The following is a 15,119-nucleotide window of genomic DNA, read 5'->3' on the forward strand; positions in this document are numbered from 1 at the left end:
CACTAGGTAGACAGTATATCCCTGCATTGTGCCATAGCAAGGTACTGGAAACTCAAAAGTTGTTTGCCATCCACACCTCTTATCAGTTATCAATTCTTGTCTCATCCTGGGAAAGTTGTCAATTGCAACATCTATCCCAAAGGCAACTTCTCAGTACGTGCAGGTTCTGCTATCTAAACACAATGTGTTCCCTGAAATCGTTTGTTTGGCGAGCATTTGAATAACAAGTCATTGATCTCCATTTATTCCTATGGGGAAATTTATAACACATTCCTGATCACTGAATTTTGACTCCCCCCACCCCCGCAAAAATCAAACCAGGAAATCCCTCTGCAAAATGCACTCTGATTTGTCCCATCAGTTTCCCCTCTCTCCAACAAGCAAACAAGGAAGGAAAAAATGCTCTCGGTTCTGATATCTGAATCTGTGATGTGTACAGCGAGGTTCAGGTGTTAATTCCTCATGTTCAGTAAGTGAATATTCACCTAGTGGGTGCTTGGAAAGTGGGACCTGTGTGCATAATGGAGAAAGTAAGCTGTTGATCACAGTCTTTGGAGAAGATATGTTTTCCCTTCACAGGCTCATAACCCAATTTTATTCTGTACCACAGTAGCCCTTGATAATAGGGAAGACCTGGTCTGGCAAAACCTGCCTTGCTATACCACTTACCTGCTGGGAAGGTGTTGGGTTGTACCATCCCTAGGAAGGAGTGCACCATACTGTACAAGCCCAGCAGGCCACCACTTGGGCCAGTGGGCTGTGGGTGATATTGAGGCTGTGTGAAGTTTTGCAGAGCCATCTTGGTAGTAGAAATGCAGGGCCCTTTCAAAGTTCCTGGGCAAGCTCAGAAAGATCCTGAGGAGCTTCAGATCATTTCCTTCACAGAATCCCTGCCCTAGAAGGACAGCTGGCCTCTGCAATGGTTTCTTTTCACCCTTGCCTTGGATGGAAAGGATTTGAGAATTTTGCCCCACAAGACCAGGGAATTCAACTGCCTGCCTGCAATAAAGCAAAGGTGTTAGTGAGTTGGTGCAGCTCAGAAGTCAACCAGGAAAAGACTGCAGGGGGGGGGGTAGACATGAAATAGCACCAACTTCCTTGTCCAAGTTGGAATGTGGGTGGATAATGTAGTCAACAGGGATGTTCTGGAGTTAGGACATTTTCACAGAGGTGAAAATAGGAGGCCCTTAATGCAATCCACAAGCTCATGCCCTTAACTCCTTCCTCACCCAATTTTAGCCAAATCATGCCACCCCGTAACCTTCAAACAGTAGCTTAGGGGGCTGGCACAGAAGGTTAGGAGGCATATGCGCTACCTGTTATCTGAATACTGCCACCTTCCCCTCTGCCAACCTCAGTCATAGCCAACAGTATATGGGCAAGAGCACAGCAAGAAAATGCAAACGACTGCAAGGAAAGGAAGACTTCAGGAGTTCAAACACTGACCATGATGCAGCAGGGGCCAGTATTGCAGTCATGTCGAGGAGTTCATTACTTTCTAACAGCTTGTCCCAAGCTGGGGCCCTTCATACGCTTTGGACTACAATTCCCATTAGCCTCTGTGCTGGCTGGAACCGATAGGAATTGCAGTCCAAAACATCTGAAGGGCACCAGGCTGGGGAAGGCTGCTTTAGAATTAAAGCACCACAAAGCCATTTTTGCACCTTACCCTTACGATCCCCCTCAAAATGGTTTGAATAACATTGGGCTGCAGAGCTGCATCACCCAAACAAATTGTTTGGTTAGCAAACCTCTTCTGAGATGGGATGTGGCGAGTTATTTGTTATCATCACCATCACCACAGGATCTCTATGTATTTAATCGCTGCCTGACAAACCAAAATTCAACAGGTGACGCATTTTCCAGCATAGAATTCAGCGGGGAGGGGACAACTTTATGTGCTTATTTTCTGCCTTCCAGAACTACAGAGTTCATTGGAGAAAAATAATCTTTTCAACAGCACGTTTGCGTTTTTTAGAGGACTGCACATGAACCTAGAAGCTAGATAACTATTCTAGCTAAAGGCTGGAAATACTGTCCCTTTGAATATTACTTGGAAGGAGAGGGAGGAAAGCAGGACAGAAGCTTTATCTGAGATTCCTGCATCGCAGGGGGTTGGAGTGGATGACCCTCGGGTTCCCTTCCAGATTCAAAGCTGATGTGGAAGCTTTAAGGGGGGCCAGGATCATCACGGGGGGGGGGGCGGCGCAGAAACAAGTGGCCAGACCAGATGAGCCTCTGGCCTGACTCGGGGCAGGAGCATTTCTCAGGTCCTTAGGAAGCACATGGCAGAAACAGCGCCTCTTTAGCGCCAAACTCCAGCCCCTACCACTCCAAGAACTAACATCCCAGACAACAGCCCCCCTACTCAGGAAACACCAGCCAGAACTAAGAGGCGCTGCCAGAAGGATGAAACACACTGGCCGTCCCATCCGTCCCACCCTCCAAGCAGCCCAACTCGCACACTTCCTCCCGGAAAGTCCTTCTCACCGAAAAGACTCCTCACCTGCGGCGCCCCAGCGAGGCGGCACGGAGCAGGAGGAAGTAAGCGGCACTGCCGCCGGCGCCACGGAGCTCAGCCCCGGCTGTGAGGGAGGCACGGACTCGCCCTCCCCGCGACCCGCCAATTGCCACTGTCCGCCGCCCGGGAGGGAGTTAGGAAAGTCTCAACTTCTCCTCGCTCTCTATCTCTCTCGCGCGCGCGCTCCGACGCCCGCCCGACAGATCCCACGCTTGGTCGCGCTCAGGCCGGGGAGAGGGAGAGATCGATTCAGAAAGCCGCCCAACCCACGCGCGCCTGGGGAAGGGGGGCGATTAGCCTCACCTGCCGCTGCCCCCTCGCGGACACTGGGGGGCGCCGCCTCTGCGGGAGAAGGAGAGCAAAGGCTACAGCGAGGGCGCTCTGTCGGGCGCCGGTGCCCATAGCGGATTTCTCTCGGCGTGGAGCGAGGGGGCTGGACCCCGGAGAACAGCCTCACCTCCTTTCCAGTCCCCGCCCTGCTCTCCCTTCCGTTCCCCGGCCCGCCTGCCGGCCGCTTTCTCTCGGTCGGTGCTCTGGCTCCTCCCAGCTGCCCGTGCCCCCTCCCCGGCCCGGGAGCAAGCCAGGACATCCGCGCGCAACCCCTGCGCCCCCAAGGCCATCCCCGGCTCCCAAAGGCCGGAGCCCGCGGGAAACTCTTGAGCAAAGCCCCTTGCAGACTCGGGAGCTTTGGAGACTCTTAGATGCTTAAGGGAAGAGGGCGGGAGGTCCGGACAGATGGAGAATGGGATACTTCCCCAACTCACCAGACTGTTTCTGTCTCTCCCCCGAGCGCGAGATGGTTCCTAAGCAACTTTGTTTTCCTGCATTTCCAGCTCTTCTATTCATTTATATTTATTTTAAAAAAATTATGCAGTTAAAACCAATGCATTAAAAAACCCTCTAATAAACACAGTAATAAAGCTTTCCAATGACTATTTTCAATAAAACACTAAACACAAAACTTTATTTCTTTTTACTATTCACTTTGTGAAATGAATGGTTATTAGTTTTATCTGTAGCTAGCATTGTACTGAATATACGGTAATTAAGGATTTTCTTCCATTATATATTATTATATTATTATTGAAGACAAAAGCTTGTACACCAGGCTGGATGGACATTATAATAATAGCATAATAATGTTCTTAACTATGTGGGACAAGAAGCTACAGTTAGAACTGGATATGGAACAACTGATTGGTTCAAAATTGGGAAAGGAGTACGGCAAGGCTGTATATTGTCTCCCTGCTTATTTAACTTATATGCAGAATTCATCATGCGAAAGGCTGGGCTGGATGAATCCCAAGCCGGAATTAAGATTGCCGGAAGAAATATCAACAACCTCAGATATGCAGATGACACAACATTGATGGCAGAAAGTGAGGAGGAATTAAAGAACCTTTTAATGAGGGTGAAAGAGGAGAGCGCAAAATATGGTCTGAAGCTCAACATCAAAAAAACGAAGATAATGGCCACTGGGCCCATCACCTCCTGGCAAAGTGAAGGGGAAGAAATGGAGGCAGTGAGAGATTTTACTTTCTTGGGCTCCATGATCACTGCAGATGGTGACAGCAGTCACGAAATTAAAAGACGCCTTCTCCTTGGGAGAAAGGCGATGGCAAACCTAGACAGCATCTTAAAAAGCAGAGACATCACCTTGCCAACAAAGGTCCGCATAGTTAAAGCCATGGTTTTCCCAGTAGTGATGTATGGAAGTGAGAGCTGGACCATAAAGAAGGCTGATTGCCGAAGAATTGATGCTTTTGAATTATGGTGCTGGAGGAGACTCTTGAGAGTCCCATGGACTGCAAGAAGATCAAACGCATCCATTCTTAAGGAAATTAGCCCTGAGTGCTCACTGGAAGGACAGATCGTGAAGCTGAGGCTCCAATACTTTGGCCACCTCATGAGAAGAGAAGACTCCCTGGAAAAGACCCTGATGTTGGGAAAGATGGAGGGCACAAGGAGAAGGGAGCGACAGAGAACGAGATGGTTGGACAGTGTTCTCGAAGTTACAAACATGAGTCTGACCAAACTGCGGGAGACAGTGGAAGACAGAAGTGCCTGGCGTGCTCTGGTCCATGGGGTCACGAATAGTTGGACACGACTCAACGACTAAACAACAACAACAACATTGTTCTTAACCCACACACTAAATATTATTACAAACTGCCCGACCCTAGCTAGATTTTAATATCTCAAAAGAGTGTAAATCCATAAGTTGTACTGGGCAAGTATCTTCTGGATCTTTATTCTCAATGTACTTTTGTTCACCCCTTGGATATTTTATGATCAAGGGGGTTATCAGTTTTTATTTTAAAATCATAAATAATTGCACTGGAGAGGATCTGTTATTAGTGGCTAGGAAACAAAAGAGTCAAAAGGCAAGTCTTTAATTGACTGTGAATGCACACAACTGTTCTGTGGGCTTTGTGCATATGCTGCCTTCAGGAGGTCTGCTTTTTGTAAACACTGTGGCACTCTCCTGCCAATATGGGGAGTCTCTTGAACTTACCTAGTCTGTATTTTGCTGCCACGCTATTTGGGTTGGGATCACCAAATCTGGTTAACATTATTATTAGGGTTGTCTTTGCCTATGCATTAAATTGTGGGTCTTCCTCACACTGTGGATTTTAAGCTACCAAGTTGTCAAGTATTAATTACATTACCATAGGGCTTCCATTTGCATTTTCTGCCTCCTCTACCAAATATCAGACTGCCTTTTAATATTATTATTACCAAATAAGATAATCTATCAAAATGTAATCATTCTTTTCAGCATTCCCTCATCCTCAAGTTTATTTAATTCCACAGTTCATCCCCTTGGATTCCATCTCTGGTAATAATTTCTTACCATTTGAGAGCCAGCGTGTGGTAGTAGTTGTCTTAGACCCGGGAGACCAGTGCTTAAACCCCCACCCATCCATGAAAACCACTGGGTGACCTTGGGCCAAGCTCTGTCTCTCAGCCTAGCCTACTTCACAAGAGAGCGGAAAAAAGGTGGGTTATAAGTGTAATAATTTTAAAATATGTAAGTAAATTTATGTAGAACTTCATCTATAAATTATTTATAAACAGACAGAAACTACGTATAGCCATTGTCATAATTGTTTATTTGTATATCACTTTTTGGCACAAAGGTCAGTTGTCTTGTGATTAATACAATTTCAATACTTTTAAAATTTTGACACACCCCTATAATTAATAGAAATCATCTGTTCCCAGTTTCAAATTGGAAACCTATATTTGTTTGCAAAACATCTGTGATTTGTGGGAAAGTATCTGAAGAGAAAAGGCAAATGGTAGCAGAAGTGAAGAAAATGACAAAATCTAAAAACATTGTTGAAGGAAGGATTGCTATAAGTTTCATATAAGGGTTACAGACCCTTCAGGTTACAGACTCCGCTAACCCAGAAATATTACCTCGGGTTAAGAACTTTGCTTCAGGATGAGAACATAAATTGTGCTCCAGCAGCGCGGCGGCAGTGGGAGGCCCCATTAGCTAAAGTGGTGCTTCAGGTTAAGAACAGTTTCAGGTTAAGAACAGACCTCCAGAACGAATTAAGTTCTTAACCCGAGGTACCACTGTATACTACTTTTCAGGTAGAACTCACAAGTTTACATGGCATTACAAAAACAATAAGCATCAATTGAAACCTGTACAGTAAAACAGAAAAGACAAACAATGGAGGAAGCTTATTTTTTTCATGCTGCATTTTTTATCCAGGTTCTCTTGCAGAAGGAAAGCACCGTCTCACCTGGAATGCTGGGATGTGGATACGGTAAGGCACCAAGATGTTTCTGCTGCTTTCCAAAGCCTCTCGGGCCAATAATGTTATTGGAAGCCCATTATAGTCAAGTTGTCTGCTGATTGTGTAGTTCAGCCCTTGGTGATTGTGATTACTGTACAAAATAACCCTGGAAGGAATAGTTATTCAGGATGAATATTTGCATGGAACGCAAGAGTGTAATGCTATGCATGCAGAATTTAAAGTTTTTCAAACTATGGAAGAAGACTTAGGCATGTGGCACACTACCGTACTTCTCATTAAAGTGGTTCATCATGGTAAGTTGTTCAGGCTACTGGGAAATGGGGGGGGGGAGAGAGAGATGGAGATTTAAATGTTAAGCAAACATTCAGGAACCTTCAGGAACCACTTGTTGACATTTCAGTTCCCATTTTATCAGTTTTGTGTGGCTGACATTTTCTGGGTTTTTATTGGTAAACATGTTTGCATAGACAAGTACATAATCTGGATGATGGGACATAAACCATACTTTAGAATGGAACATCTTACCTTGTGACTGAAGAAGATGGCTCTTTAAATAGATTTTGCTGTTCAGTGATTTGGTTAATATTTTTCTTGGCAATGCCAGAAAGCTATTGCCAGGAGATGTAATGTTATTAGTGCAATCTTGTTATACTTACAGTACTGAATTGATGTGGTTTTGGGTATGGTGTTATATTGGCTATTTATGTTGTGACTGTATTGTGAAACTGTTGGTTGGTTTTGAGATGTATTCCTGTTTTTTTTGTCATAAACCTCTTCGCACAATTCTTTTCTGTGGAAAGGTGGCATACAAATAAGATGGTGATGAGACTGAACCTCATAGAAAGTCATTATCTAATATTAGTTGTTGTTTTTTTAAACAACAACGACGACGAAAGGGAACATTTCTTTGGAGAAGACTGACAGAGAAACTATGTTGTTTGGGACAGAGGGGCATTTTCAGCTGAGCCTGATGGGACTTGTAGTTAGGTTTGCCACCTGTCCTGTATAATACAGGATTGTCCTGCATTTCAATTTAAAATGCTATGTCCTGTTTTGATACAGTTATATCCTGTATTTCAGGTCTCCTCTTTCTCTCTCTGCCAAATTAGGCATCCTCACCAAATGCATGTCCGTGAAAGGTCATGTATTTAAGCTCTGGGTAGCCAAGTGAAGACAGATTTAAAAATTCATGCGCATGTTTGTGTGTTACAAATTCCAGAAGGGCAATCTGGTTAGGCTGCAATAGATTGCAATGGATTGGTCTGAAGTCAATTCATCACCAGATGGGGAAAAATCTCCCCCAACCACCCCACCCCTCCCTGTCCTATATTTTGCCAGAACAAAGGTGGCAACACTACTACTACTAGTACTACTACAAATTGTAGTCCAAAATAGCTGAGGGCACCAGGTTGGTGAAGGTTGTACAATTACAACAAGCTGCAGCTGGAGTGATATAGTACCCTGGGTTGACCTGGCATGCCGTATAATAACGGATTGTGCCTTGGTGAATCCCAGCCTTGGCTGCATGTAGGCAGGGCAGCTAGCGGTAAGCTTAGAGCAACTGAGAGGAGCTGAGAGGCAGAACCAAAAAAATGGAAGCCATGCTTAGCAAGGCCTGGGTGTTGTGTGGAAATGCTCCTTGAGTGAAAACTGCAGGCACTGTGAGGAAGCATTTGGTGGAACAATGAGTTGAAGGAGACAGCAGAATAACATAAAAGCACTAGAAGTCATAATTAAAAGTGAAAGCCTATTAGTACTGATTTCCTTTATCAACTTTACAGTTAGATTATTGAATTATTAACTGACACAATTGACTGTTGCTTGTTCACCTTATCTTTAGTAAGTATTTAATGGTATACTGTATGAGTTGTTGGGTAACACATTTGGTATTTTGTTACCAACTCCAACTCCTCTTAGAAGGAAAGCAGTTTCTTACTATCATGTACTTAAGGCTTGTTAAATAATATTTTGATTTCCTTTAATTGCTGCTGCTTCTGCCTGTTTCCAGAGCAAAAAAGAAAAGCTAAGCCTGTAATCCAATGCTAATTTATTTGGAAATAAGTTCCATTAAATAAAGTGGGATTTTCTTCGGAGTAAACACGACCAGAATCTGCTGGCATATTTGCTCAACTGAACCCCTCACTGGCCCTGTCACAAATGTTCTCAAGCATTAAAGTGTGCTCTGGCCCACAAAAGCTTATGCCACAATATGTTTGTTAATCTCCCCATGGTCTGAGTGACACTCTCTTTAATAGCAGACATGGCAGGGCATGAGGCTGTGTCAGAGCACTAACTCAGAGGGTTTCAGAAAGACTTCAGTTCCTACCTATAATAGGCATAATAAGCTAAAGACATAAACAAACAATGCAATAACCTTCCTGTATTTTAAAGCCTAAGTAACAATCTCCAGCTGTGACACAGAAGTGAGATGGACTGCTGGCATGTTGTCCCTGGACCTTCCATTTTATGCAACTAGTAGAAGTTGATGTACGCTTCAATATATCATCAACAGTGAATAAGTTAGGGGAGTGAATCTATTGTTTACTATGGATTGCAATTCTTTATATCCCAATCGTTCAGAATATAAATCCTACCAAGTCAGCTTGCAAGTAACATTCAATAAACATATGTTTAAAACACAATAAAAATATACACAGGTTAAAAACACATCAGGATCCTTCCAACTGGGCAGTTAAGGGTAGATTTCCAAGGGGGAGGAGCAGGCCCTGAGGGGGCCATTCCTTACAGATACTGTAAAGCTATATGAGCATCACAGTCTTGCAGTTTGAGTTGAAGAGAGAGTGACTCAAGGTGACTGGGGCAAGATGAGAGGGTTTTGAGTCAGAGCTCAACATGTTTCCGTATAAAACTGTACGTCACAAATTCAAAAATGAAGGGACTTCTTGGAGTAATCTTTCTGAACCTGATATCATCCATTGTAGTTTTCGGAAGTATGGCACACAGGGATAATCTTGATTAGACCGAAAGTTTTGTTCCATTAGCAAAAGGATTCGTAAAAACTATTTATTTTGTGAGGATAGAGCTTTCCCACATTGCTCCTTTGCTGTAGTAAACTCAGGGAGGAGCTACTGATTTCTTCGCTAGGCCTTTCCGCTCCTCCTGTGAAAGGAACCAGGCCCACCCTTCTCCTAAATCAAACACCCTCAGAGGGTTCGTAGCACCTCATTTCTGGCTGCTAAAGCTATCCCTAGTGGAGCCTGGGGAATGAGGAATTTCTGACAGGAAACTTCCTTGTTAAAGAGCTAAGGGTGCCTTGGGGTAGACTGAAGCAGCCGCCTGGGAGTCTGGACTCCTGCTTTATCCTTCCAGAGGGACATTCCTTAGCAAGCAGCTCACGCCTCAGGGGAACAGAATTGTTTTGCAAAAACAAACAGCCCCAACACTGGCATTCAACCCAGATTGCCAGACCAAAGATGCTGCTTTGCTTGCTTGAAGCTTGTCGTTTGTCCTAGATTAGAAAGATACATATGACTGAAACGGGCCTATTTTGCCAGATAAACCCCTCCCCATGAGAAAAGATCCAGTTTCTGAAATGGCCAATGGTAGAAATGCAATATATTCACTTGCTGAAATTCCCACAGCTATTAAATGGGCAGCAGCCTCTCCTGTTTTGCCTCTGGCCACTCTAGGAACTATCAAGGATTTGGGTTTTTTTATTGAATATGCTGGGGGGCAGGGAGAGTGAGAGAGAGAGAGAGAGAGAAGAAGAAGAAGAAGAAGAGTTTGGATTTGCTATCCCGCCTTTCACTCCCTTTAAGGAGTCTCAAAGCGGCTAACATTCTCCTTTCCCTTCCTCCCCCTCTGTGAGGTGAGTGGGGCTGAGAGACTTCAAAGAAGTGTGACTAGCCCAAGGTCACCCAGCAGCTGCATGTGGAGGAGCGGAGACGCGAACCCGGTTCCCCAGATTAGGAAACTACCGCTCTTAACCACTACACCACACTGAGAGAGAGAGAGAGAGAGAGAGAGAGAGAGAGAGAGAGAGAGAGAGAACAAAACCCTCAAGGGTCTGACTAGGAGTGGATAGTCTTTAAGTCCTGTGGTGAAGCGACTGGAGTCCTGAACTAGGACCAGAGAGACCAAGGTTCAAATCTCAACTTAGCCCATAGGAGCCAACCCCTAGGGGCCAAGAGTGCTTCGGGGTGCCCCAATAAAATTTTGAGGGGGCCAAAGTTGATGGGCATTGCCATTCAAATGGTGTGCCATTCAAATTAATTAGGAGGGATGGGGCTTACCTGTGCCCCCCCATATTTTATTCAAGTTGGCACTCCTGAGCCTCACGCACAAAGATCACTGGGTGACCTTCAGCCAGTCAAACTTTCCACCTATTCTAACTGTCAGGGATGTTGTGAAGGTAAAAAAAAGGGGGTATGCCACCTTGAGCCCCTTGGAGGAAAAGGTGGGATAGAAATGCATTTTGGAATTGAAATTCCATCTTTAATCTACGGCAATCCTGTGCTTCCTCGTGGTGAGAGAGACAGGGTCAGCACAATTATTCTTCTTTGGCGATCACTCGTAGCCGAGTAAGATTGTCTTCCATAAACATGGTTTTAACAATGAGTCCATGGGATGGGTTTTTGGAAGACGCCTGTGCGTGAATTTGTTTTATGTGTGTAGCTCAGTGCACACTGATCAACGCACAGTCTTCGCAGTAGGGCTCTATTCCGATGGCATGAGTAGTCACGACAAACCGGTAGATCCTATCTGCTGCAGCCTTCATCCGTCTTCACAGCCGTTGTAACATGCCGCTTGTTATCATCCACCTGTTCTGCCGTTGAGGACTTATTGGATCATTCTTTGTCTAGCACCTTCCCTTTGACCTTACCGCCTTGGGTGACCCTGCTGGGAGTACGAGATTCCCGACAGCTTTTCTCACAAGGATCATAGGAACATGCAAGTCCACTCACCACGACAAGGTGATGGTCCAGCGAGTGAGGTCAGCACAATACATTTTGCTGCCGAAGTGAAGGACAAGATGCTCCCTCACTGCATGTACCAAAGCTGACTGTCCTGACAGTTCATACTTCAAACCCTGGAGGTGCTTCCTCCACAACTCCTGAGGGCAATAGGCTAGCTGAGGGGGATATACGGGGCAGACAGAGGGGAACCAGCAAGGTCTCAAAAGGAAGAGCAGGGGCCACTGTAGCTCTTCCCCTGATTTAATCCCTGTGAAGTAGTTTAGGCTGAGAGACAGTGGCAGAGTGGGGATTTGAACCCTGATCTCTGGGTGCAGTTACCTAGCCCTATAAGAGTTATATCTACTGGATGTTACCCACTTAATTCCCCTTAGAGGAGACAATGCTAGTTGGAGAGCACTTTAAATAATTCTAGTGTGCTTCAACAGGCTCATATGTCAGAATTCAAGAGGTAAATTGTTATTCTACTTTAAAATCTCATGACTTTTTAAAGCCACCCTCATGGAAAGCCTGCATAACTAAGTCTGGAACTGGGCTCCTTAAAGACCAGGAGTTCTCTTTTTGTTGACAAGAGAGGTGGAGGCGTGACGTGCTGAAACACCTGTTTGCTTAGGGATATGAAGCCAGTGACTGTGAAAACGGAACAAACAGCATTCACCTGTAATAAAAAAGGCCACACACATTTCTGCTGCTTTGCCCAGTTGCTACCTGTTCCAAGACTCATTTCACCAAATAGCAGGAGACCACCCTCCTAGAAGAGAGGACAAAGGAAGTCCAGATTTGTAATACAAAATGCACACTCCCAAAGTGAAGGCTCCTTGTCCAGTCTGTGTTGAGAAAGCTGTGGGTGTGCTCTTTATGGCACGCAGAGACCAGTTCTAGTGAGTCTTTAAGCATTTGAAGGGACTTGATTGCAAGGTCTGGGAACTCTCCCTCTGCCCTGCCAACACTGCTACTGAAGTTTTGTCTCAGTTTAAGGAAGCAGGCAATAAGAGTGGAGTATTATGGGACGATGCCAGGTGCAGTATAAACATACAGGCTACACTGGTTTTCCCTTTCAGGAGATCAGCTGATAGAGGTACCATTAAGAAACAGAGCAGAGTACTGGGCCATAAAGTGCAATTGGCAATGCAAAATATTGTACTGCCCAGCTCCGAGTGGTGGGCAGAGACAGAAGGATTGGGAGGGGGAGGTTGCCAGGGCTACATGATGTCACTGCAGGAAAAGAGTGTCCTTTTGCAGGTGGTTTTTGGAAAAGAGTGAGAAGGAACAGGCAGCAGAACTCCATGCAGACTGCACAGTACAAGATGGGGGACACCTGCCTTGCCATGTGAAAAGGATCTAGGGGTCTTAGTGGATCACAAGCTTAACATGAGACAACAGGTTGATGCAGCAGCAAAATAGCCTAATGCTAGTCTAAGCTGCATCAACCAAAGTATAGTGCTCGTGATCAAGGGAAGTAATATTACAAAATGGTATCCTTTTTTCCCTCCTCACTCACTGCTTCTTTTTAAATAACTACTTCCCAGACTGCCTCTTTCTGTGCACTGCTGCAGCATATTTATCAAACTCCCAACAACCTGAAGCTAGCAAAATCTGGAGCCAGGCTTAAATGCTTTTAAATAAAATAGTGCACAATTATACGTATGCTTTGATATAATACCCTATGAGTGTTCACAGAGCTTCACATACATTATCTCAATAATCCTTAAAACAACTATGTAAGGAGTATCTTTCATAAATGGCTGCAAGTGCTTAAAAAGAGAAAGCAACATGCTACTTTCCTGTTGCTCTTGGGTTTGTAATTCTTTGAATTGTTCTTAATCCGCAGGGTGCTGTGCACTTTTGCTGTGGGCGTGGCTGACAGGAACACCTCTGCAGAGATTAGCACGCTTGAAAATACAAGCAGGAAGCAGGGGGACAGGGGGAGGGGGAAGTTTATGAGGGGCAGGTAAATCCAAACTGTTCTGGCTGAGAGTTTGTGATGGTTGCAGGCCACGTCCTCCTTGGAAGGTACAGGGACAGGCATCTTCCAAGGTACAGGGACAGGCATCGTTGCCTGGCATGTGTTTATATAACACACAAGGCCACCTTTAAGTTCACACAAGTAGTTTTGTTTTCAGGACAGCGGCTGCTCTTCCCAGAATCACAGATTAAGAACTGAAGGGAGCCAATGGCTATCTAGCTTGCTCTCCAAAGCCACCCTGGGGTCAGCCTCTTAGAATCCAAATGACACTGTGCCATTTACCAATGGGAGCAGCGGTGCTTTCAGAACAATTGACCCACCTACGTCCTTCACAGGATAGGCCTTTAAAACATTCCTCCTATGAGAAACACAGGAGAAATATTAAAAGGGCTATACTCTGAAGAATGCTTCTAGATTACTGACATAATCAGAAGCAGAGAAAGCAGATAGATACACATTTCACAATGTTGTTCCACTTAATAACATACTAAACAGTTAAATGTGAGGTCTCAGGCATGTTGAGCAGCATATCACGCAGGAAAGAGGGATGCAAACCTTTGGACCAGCCTTTTCCAGTCCCCTCCGTCTCTTTAAAATGATGACCAAGGGAAAGGCAGCTTTTTTGGTTTGCCATCTGTACAATCACCGAACCCCTGTATCTACCAGTTCTTTTGCCCCCCCCCCTCTGGAAAGAAAAGCCTGCATTGTATCAATGACTGCCAGGGGCAAAAAGACTCCCCACCCCACCCCAAAGATCTCTATAGATATATTGTATCTACCATATTTTTTTCCGTGTATAAGACGCCCCCATGTATAAGAATCATAGAATCATAGAGTTGGAAGAGACCACAAGGGCCATCGAGTCCAACCCCCTGCCAAGCAGGAAACACCATCAGAGCACTCCTGACATATGGTTGTCAAGCCTCTGCTTAAAGACCTCCAAAGAAGGAGACTCCACCACACTCCTTGGCAGCAAATGCCACTGTCAAACAGCTCTTACTGTCAGGAAGTTCTTCCTAATGTTTAGGTGGAATCTTCTTTCTTGTAGTTTGGAACCACTGCTCCGTGTCCGCTTCTCTGGAGCAGCAGAAAACAACCTTTCTCCCTCCTCTATGTGACATCCTTCTATATATTTGAACATGGCTATCATATCACCCCTTAACCTCCTCTTCTCCAGGCTAAACATGCCCAGCTCCCTTAGCCGTTCCTCATAAGGCATCATTTCCAGGCCTTTGACCATTTTGGTTGCCCTCCTCTGGACACATTCCAGTTTGTCAGTGTCCTTCTTGAACTGTGGTGCCCAGAACTGGACACAGTACTCCAGGTGAGGTCTGACCAGAGCAGAATACAGTGGCACTATTACTTCCCTTGATCTAGATGCTATACTCCTATTGATGCAGCCCAGAATTGCATTGGCTTTTTTAGCTGCCGCATCACACTGTTGGCTCATGTCAAGACACCCCCTATTTTTGGGGACTACAAATTAAGAAAACACCCCTCAGCATTACCCATGTATAAGACGAGCCCCAATTTTAAACCTATTATTTTGGTTAAAAAAACCCTTAGTCTTATACATGGAAAAATACGATATATGGGTCTTTTATTTAAAATTCTCTCCAGGAGCCAATCCTGGCTGAAAACAGGGATATAAATGCAATATGTAAATAATAGAAGACAACATGACAGAATAGGATGACATATTGATGTTCATATTTTGCATGAAAATCAAATCCCAATGAATGATGGGATAATGAACATGACTTTAAAGGGATCTGAATACACCTGAAATGTGATAGTGAGTCTGCCACTTACATGAGGGTTACGTTCCAGAGATCGTGCCTATAGCCAAAATCACATATAATCAAAACACATTGGGTGCAATGGTGGGTGAGATTGCAAATGTTTTTTCCCCTGGATGCCTGTCG

At 44.9% G+C, this 15,119-nt stretch overlaps 1 protein-coding gene across 5 annotated transcripts in view; it reads right to left on the reverse strand.

Moving 5' to 3' along the window:
* The window catches only part of LOC309342965 (prominin-1-A-like), a 33,438-nt gene extending 30,473 nt beyond the window's left edge, over positions 1-2,965 (reverse strand). The window contains exons 1-2 of one of the 5 annotated variants that reach the window (XR_014157047.1): positions 2,825-2,965; positions 670-999 (exon numbers count right to left, since the gene is read on the reverse strand). Coding sequence is in view for 4 of the 5 variants with exons in the window: in XM_081863972.1 (XP_081720098.1) it covers positions 670-799 (130 nt within the window). In the remaining variant the exon portion in view is untranslated. Of the gene's footprint in view, positions 1-669; positions 1,000-2,490; positions 2,630-2,824 lie in introns of those variants that run through there. The other 4 variants (XM_081863972.1, XM_081863969.1, XM_081863971.1 and 1 more) reach the window with 4 other exon arrangements.
* Positions 2,966-15,119: the final 12,154 nt, after the last annotated feature.

Source organism: Podarcis erhardii (assembly GCF_964252035.2).
Source record: "Podarcis erhardii genome assembly, chromosome: 5".
NCBI classification, from domain to species: domain Eukaryota; kingdom Metazoa; phylum Chordata; class Lepidosauria; order Squamata; family Lacertidae; genus Podarcis; species Podarcis erhardii.